At 50.2% G+C, this 7,560-nt stretch overlaps 1 protein-coding gene across 1 annotated transcript in view; it reads right to left on the reverse strand.

Annotated features, from left to right (window-relative positions):
* Positions 1–1,748, reverse strand: part of LOC121997286 (centromere/kinetochore protein zw10 homolog) — a 30,430-nt gene extending 28,682 nt beyond the window's left edge. The window contains exons 1-3 of the mRNA XM_042551631.1: positions 1,134–1,748; positions 889–1,026; positions 49–222 (exon numbers count right to left, since the gene is read on the reverse strand). Of these exons, the coding sequence (XP_042407565.1) occupies positions 49–222; positions 889–1,026; positions 1,134–1,694 (873 nt within the window). The 5' untranslated portion in view covers positions 1,695–1,748. The remainder of the gene's footprint in view (positions 1–48; positions 223–888; positions 1,027–1,133) is intronic.
* Between the last annotated feature and the right edge of the window lie 5,812 nt (positions 1,749–7,560).

Below are 7,560 nucleotides of genomic sequence, written 5' to 3' on the forward strand. Positions count from 1 at the left end.
TTAGGCAATGATGAATCAGTGGTTTTATACAGAAAATGCATAATTTACCTTCAATTCAGATGATGAATCTATGTAAAGAATTGCCTGACGACCTTCAAGAGATCCATTATCATGCTCTTCCACAAGAATTGTTAAAGCGTTGTTAGTTATGGAAGGCACTATCACATGTTTCATCACCAAATCTGCTACTTTTCCTAATCCATACTCAAGGACTTTGACAATCTGCATAACAGTATGTTCATGTTAGAAAGAGTGGAATTGTGAATTAAATGAGAAGGATCTAACTTCCTAGGCAGCAATCTGGAACACTAGATGTGCAGCATTAAGGAGGACCTAACTTCCTAGGTAGCAATCTGGAACACTAGATGCACGGCGCTATGAAACAAATATTGAATCTAGCACTTGCCACTTATGTTTGCGCACATCTACCATAAGCATCTTTCACTGTCATAGATTTAAGAAGAGAAATAAGAGAACTAGAAAAAGGTAATAGAAAAAAAAAAAGTTAGCTTCATCTTGATAATCAGTCACTTATAATAGTTTGGTGTATGCCATTCAGCTGTGTGGAATGAAAGGCATCTGGAAAAAGAAGAAATACATAGTCCTATTTTCTTTACAAACACACTTAATTTTTCATATTGTCAAGAAATGGATAGCACCAATAGGTCATTATGACACGTTAACCAAAGCACCAATAAAGAGATATGGTGTAACTACTCAATATTATTAAAAAAAAAAAAAAGAAGCTCTCGCTAATGCGGAGTCTCGGGGAGTCTCGAGTCCAGGGAAGGGTTTGTTGTAGGTAGTCTTATCCTGTTTTGCAAGAGGCTTTTTCCTACACTTGAACCTAGTACTCAATATGATTGATATTGAAAAATTAGCACTCACCCCCATGGCCTCCAACACCATACGTAGCTCAACATTCTGTGTATCTCCTATTTGAGATAGAGATCTAACTATTAGTTTGCTGCTCTCTGGCTCATACTGGACACAACTGAGGGCGTTCTTTGCGAGAACATCTTGAAGCTACAAAGAAGAAAGGAAACCAAAAGAAAAGTGAAATTTTTTATTTCAATGCGATATAATAAGTAATTAGACTGAAAAGTACAAACAATACGTTAAGCCTTCTCTACCTCATCGAAGCATTCAGACCAATCCTTCCTCAAGAACCCATACACCGCCGGTTCGTCAACTCCACCGCCCTCGTCCTTCTCGCTCCCAAATATCATCCCTTTCCTCAGGTTCCTGATAGCTTCTGCCGCCGCCACTAATCTGCCACCCTTCAGATCTTCCCTGGCCAACGTAAGCTGGCTGTGGATCGCAGAAAGGGTCCGGACTACCTCCAGCGCCTCGCGCCGCTCCACCAGTTCCCGTCTCTTGTCACGGATTTCCGAAACGAGGGCCTCGATCTCGAGGTCGAGGGGGCGGTCAGACAGGAGGCCAAGGGCGTCGGAGAGGGAGTTGGAGAGGCCTTCGACCGAGGAAGAAGCACTGGAGCAGCGGGAGAAGAGGTCGTAGAAGTCGTCACGGTGGGCGAGGACGTAGGATCGGACCTTGTCCTTGATGCTGAGGGAGCGAATCTGGAGGCGATCGATGAGGAGGCGGAGGTCGGGAACAGATAGGGGTGAGGACTCGTCGAGGGCGTCTCCGGGAAGAAGCTCACGGACGTCTATGGAACCCGAGAGGACGTCCATTGCGTCGTCGTCAGTCAACCGGAAGACCTGTCCGATCGATGGGAGAAATGAACGGCGAAGTGATCAAGCGGCGGTTTCATTAGAGCGGGCGTGGGTCGGATCCTTCCAGTTTCAACTATTCGACCCGTTTCCATGTGATCCACATATCAATATTTTACCTTCACATTTTCATTTTCTTCTGATTTTTTTTTTTTTTTTTTTTTTTTTTTGCTTGCATGAATCGCTATGTCACTATTTCCGTCAGGTCAGGTCAGGTCAGGTCAGGTCAATTCAGATCTTTTAGTCCGTGTTTGTTGGAGAATGATGATCCATATTCTCCATCAATAATAGAGAATGATTCATTTTCTGATCCATATTTTTGGATCAAAAGATCCTTGCTGTCGTGGGATGACCAACTATCTTTATTTCCTGATGAAGAATTTAATATGGAAAATTTGTATAAACATAAGGATTACATGCAAATTGAAATTGTTGTTAGATATTTTTTTTTCAATTTACTCATTTAATATTTGATCTAAATGAAAAACAAAAAAAAAGGGGGCGGAGGGATAATTTAGACTCATTAAATAATTAGATAATTAGATAATTATGTATGAAGATTTTTAAATTTGGATAGGGAGATAGGTTTGTAGAATTTATCTATATTTAATACGAATATCCGTTTAAATTATAATGATTCTGTCCGAACCAGGAGTCAACGAACGCTGGGGACGTGGCGCTCCCTGCTGAATCCTCGAGTGCTCCGGTGAACCTGCAACAAAACCGAGCCGGGAGGGGTGTCCCGGCGACGGCCCTCCGACGCTCAAGTCAGACGAGGGAATAGATGAAGGAAGTGGCTCAAAGATGAAGACTCGTGTGTCTCCGGTTGAAGAAGTGGAGGCCTTATATAGACTTCTGAGGAGGCTGATGTACATATACCGAGGCACACACACGTGTCCTCAACCCATACCCAGTATGGGCTTGTCAGAGGAGCTTGCCTGACTCCTTACTGCTACAGTACGAGCACGTCTTTGATGGGACAGTGAGCCCATGTCCTTGATGGGACAGTGAGCCCATGTCCTAGGATCCTGCATATCATCTGCTGTCAGAAGATGTTCCTATCCTTGCCTTTTCTTACTCCCCGTCAATCGTCCGACCGGTCGGCCGTTTCCTCGCGTCCGGCCGATCGGATGTTCTGATCCGCGCGGGAGCTTCCGGGTCATGTGCTCTGGACTGTTCGCAGCGTTGATGTTTTATTCCTTCGGCCGAGCAGGCCCTCTGCTCGGCCTTTCCTACTGTTCATCATGAGCGTCGGAACCCCGCCTCCGGCGGGGTATATTGCTTCCGCTCGGAAGCCTCAGCTGGTCGTCGCCCTCCTTATCCGCTCGGCCAAGGCCTTTGGCCCTCCTCGCGGCGTTGACTCTGCTAAATGGGGTCCCCCATTCTTACTGCCGGATCACTTGCCTCCTCTTCAAGTCTAGTCGAAGGAGGCAGTGAGTCCGACTGACTGGACTATGTGTCCGAACGGGCGGTCGTCATCTTACCGCCGCTTATGATATACCTAGAGTCGTTCGGCCCTCATAACTCATCATCCGCTCGGCTCTTCGTTCTGAATGTCTTGGCCTCCAGCGTGGATGTTTGCTTGTCTAAATCTTCTCGAAAATCGCGTAAATCTTTTCCATTAAGTCGAAGCATGCGCGGTATGGGCGCATTAATTGCGCCTGGTGACAGAGTGCCACGTGGCTCTTTTCGCGTGGCGGTGATGATCCGTACGATGGGACGCGATTACTTTGAAATGGACGGTTAGATGATAACCTCGTCTCTCGTGACCTGCATCCGACGGACGAGGTCGATCAGCCTCGTTCGCATAAAGCCTTCGTCTCCACCCTTACGCCGCATTTCTCTGTTTCATCGCTCGTCCTCCGTCGAAGGTGCCCGCGGCTGCTTCATTCCGGTTGTCCTAGCTTTCGCCTCTTGGTGGTTTTCGGCTTTCTGGTGATCTTCTCCGTTCACCTTTCCTCAGTAAGCTTCTCCCTTCGTTTACAAGGTCTTCCCAAGTCGTTTTGCCTCTTTCGTTCCCGTACCTCTGGTATCTTGCCTTCTGAGTTTCCTTCGGCTTCCTTCTTTCTTTTTCTTGATACTTCAGTCATGGCAAGTACTTCCGTACCCACTGTGGATGTTCATGGCCCTTGGTATATGACCATGGAGAGTCGGTTTGATGAAGAGGGTGCTCGGCGTCTTGTTCGGACGTATGGGATCCCTGATGACCATGAAATAATTATAGCTGACCCGGCCGATCGGCCCCATAACCCGCCGATCGGTACCATTTGCTTTTTTCTGGACCAATTTCAGGGCGGCCTTAGATTTCCTACTCATCCCTTTATTTTGGAGGTTTGTAATTATTTCCGCATCCCGCTCGGCCAACTTGTGCCGAACTCCTTTAGGTTGCTGAGCGGGATGGTTGTCCTCTTTAAGCTGCACAGTATCCCACTTGACCCCAAAATATTCCACTTCTTCTTCTACCCCAAACAATCCGAGCTGGGCACTTTCATTTTCCAAAGTAGAATAGGCTTTAAATTTTTTGATAATATGCCGACTTCCAACAAGCACTGGAAGGAGTTTTTCTTCTATATCCGACTTCCCGAGCGGCCAGCATTCAGAACCAAATGGCAGACCGCTGTGCCGACCCAGCCGGAGCTCGGCAAATTCAGAAGCAATCCGGCCTACCTTCATGCGGCGAACTGGTTGTCTGGTCAGCGGTACAAAATCGACCAGTTGCTTCTCAAGGGGGTGTTATACATTTTCGGATTATCTCCCGTTCGGGCAAATCTCCCCTACCGCATGAGTAAGGACTTTTTACTCTCTTCACCTTTTTTGTCTAACTGATTTTAATTTCTTCCATTGCAGCTGAAGTCATGTGGCGCTCCAAGGCCACCGATCATCTGAAGTTGAAGGCCGTGGAAATTGAGGCGGCGACTAAAAAAGAACTCGCCGAGTGGGGTCTTATTCCCAGCCGCCCGGCAGCTACCGGAGAGGGGGGGACGCAGTCCGCTCCTGAAACAGAAGTTACCCCATCCGCTTCAACGGAAGTTGAGGCGGACCCTGTTTCCTCTGCCCCAGCCGAGCTGGGGGTCCCCCAGGTCGGGGATCCCCCACTGGAAGTTCGGCTAAAACGTCAAAGAGACTCCAGCCTTCCGCCGACCCAAGAGGGCGGACCACAGGCGCCGATCGGGGTAGCTTCGCCAGATCGCACGCCATCGCAGATCGGGACTCCAGTGGCCTCGCCCACCGCACAGCCCTCTGGTTCTCCTCCACGAACTCGCCGTCGCTTACGACGGTTGGGCGAAACCTCTACCATAGGGGAGTTCTCGGGCAAGGCGAGTGCGGCCGAGGAAACGCCGTCCGGCCACCTGACCATCAAGACTACCCTCCGATTTCCATCGGAGGAATATTTGCTGTCCGCCGATCGGCCATCAAGCCCCGTACATGAAATAACCCTGACGGGTCCGCTCGCCAAGCTCTTCGAGGATGCCCAGATTCAAGTTGCCCTCATGACGCCTAAGCAGCTCGGCGATAACAACATGCAGCAGGCCACTCAGGTGAATTCATTTTTCTTTCTGTGCCATGCTACTGTCCGGTTCCTCATTTTATTATTTTCCTTACAGCGCTGGGCTGAGCAAATCGCCACTAGCCATCGGCTAGCCGAGCTGGAGGATCTCCTGGAGAAACTCCAAGTGTCGGGGGGTCCATCGGCCGAGCGGGAGAAACAAGCCCGCGAGGCCGAACAGAAGAAGGCCGCCGACCTGTCTACAGAGGTGGCTCGGCTAGAGGGCCAAATCAAGAAGCGCGAAGCGGATGCCAAACGCGCTACTGCCCGGAAGAAGCGAGCGATAGCTGATCTGGACAAGATGAAAGTAGATGTCCGTGCGCTAGATCAGCGATCCAAGGATCTGGAGGCCCAGCTGAACGCCGAACGGGAAGACCGTTCGGCAGAACGCACAAAGGCTGAAATGGACTTGAAGGCAGTCCAAGATTCCTTAACTGCTTCCCGGGCGGTACTCAGAAAATATAAGGAGGGAGAGCCGAGCCGCCTAGTAGCAGCGCGCCAAGACTACCTCCGCTCGGAACGATTCGGCGCAAAATTCGGCGGCAACGTCTCATCAACCTTCGCCGAGGCGGTCAAGGTCACCGTGGCGTACTTGAAGAAGGGTGGCCACCTTCCTGCGGGAATGCACATTCCCGCCTCCGACCTGGCGGCCATGATTGACGATATCCCGGATGCCTTTTTCAATTTTGAGGACCCGGAGTGAGGCGAGTTCTTCCAAGTACTTACTGTATTTCATCCGCTCGGCGGATGTAAAATTTTTGTACGTGCCGTTCGGCCTAATTGTATTCCTTTGCTTCCATTTTTGTCGGTCCTTTATTGCCCTCTTCTGTCTGTTTGGTGCTCATTTGTAGAGTCAGTTAAGCTATACGTGTCTCCCACTAGACAACCGATCAGGTTAATCAATTAACTCGTTTTCCTCGAAATCGTTTAGCGCTTGGCTATACTGTTTGCATTCAGTGAATGCGAAGTATTAACAAACTGACGGCCGATCGGACTTAAACAATTTAGTTTTTGCGAATGCTCGTTGCGCGGATGTTTATAGACAATCGGCGCGGTTCTCGATTTTTAATGACGGAGCTCGTCGGTCTTCCGCTCGGGGATTTATAGACGCCGGCTCGTCTCTCGATATTTAACGTCGGTGCTCGACGGCGCGGATATTTATAGCCGGTCGGCGCGGCTCTCGATTTTTAACGACGGGGCTCGTCGATCTTCCGCTCGAGGATTTATAGACGCCGGCTCGTCTCTCGATATTTAACGTCGGTGCTCGACGAAGCAGATATTTATAGCCGGTCGGCGCGGCTCTCGATTTTTAACGACGGGGCTCGTCGATCTTCCGCTCGGGGGGTTTATAGACGCCGGCTCGTCTCTCGATATTTAACGACGGAGCTCGTCGATTTTCCGCTCGGAGGGTTTATAGACGCCGACTCGTCTCTCGATCTTTAACGACGAAGCTCGTCGTCGCGGATATTTATAGCCGGTCGGCGCGGCTCTCGATGTTTAACGACGGGGCTCGTCGGTCTCCCGCTCGGAGGGTTTATAGACGCCGGCTCGTCTCTCGATATTTAACGACGGAGCTCGTCGGCGCGGATATTTATAGCCCGGCGGCTCTCGATGTTTAACGACGGGCTCGTCGGTCTCCCGCTCGGAGGGTTTATAGACGCCGCTCGTCTCTCGATATTTAACGACGGAGCTCGTCGGTAGCGGATATTTATAGCCGGTCGGCGGCTCTCGATGTTTAACGACCGAGTCGATCTTCCGGCCGGAGGGTTTATAGACGTCGGCTCGTCTCGATATTTAACGACGGAGCTTGTCGGCGCGGATATTTATAGCCGGTCGGCGCTCGATGTTTAACGACGGGCTCGTCGGCTCCCGCTTGGAGGGTTTATAGACGCGGCTCGTCTCTCGATATTTAACGACGGAGCTCGTCGGCGGATATTTATAGCCGGTCGGCTCTACGGTTTAACGTCTGGCTAGACGGTCTCCTCGGAGGGTTTATAGACGCCTCGTCTCGATATTTCTCGTCGGGTCGGATATTTATAGCCGGTCGGCGCGGCTCTCGATGTTTAACGACGGGGCTCGTCGGTCTCCCGCTCGGAGGATTTATAGACGCCGGCTCATCTCTCGATATTTAACGACGGAGCTCGTCGGCGCGGATATTTATAGCCGGTCGGCGCGGCTCTACGGTTTAACGTCTGGGCTAGACGGCCTTCAAGGCTAACTCCTTATCAGGTCGAGCGACCTTGGCCTTCATAACTCATCTCGTGCTTGAACTATTTTTAT

The sequence above is a fragment of the Zingiber officinale genome, chromosome 6A, assembly GCF_018446385.1.
Source record: "Zingiber officinale cultivar Zhangliang chromosome 6A, Zo_v1.1, whole genome shotgun sequence".
Taxonomy (NCBI): Eukaryota; Viridiplantae; Streptophyta; class Magnoliopsida; order Zingiberales; family Zingiberaceae; genus Zingiber; species Zingiber officinale.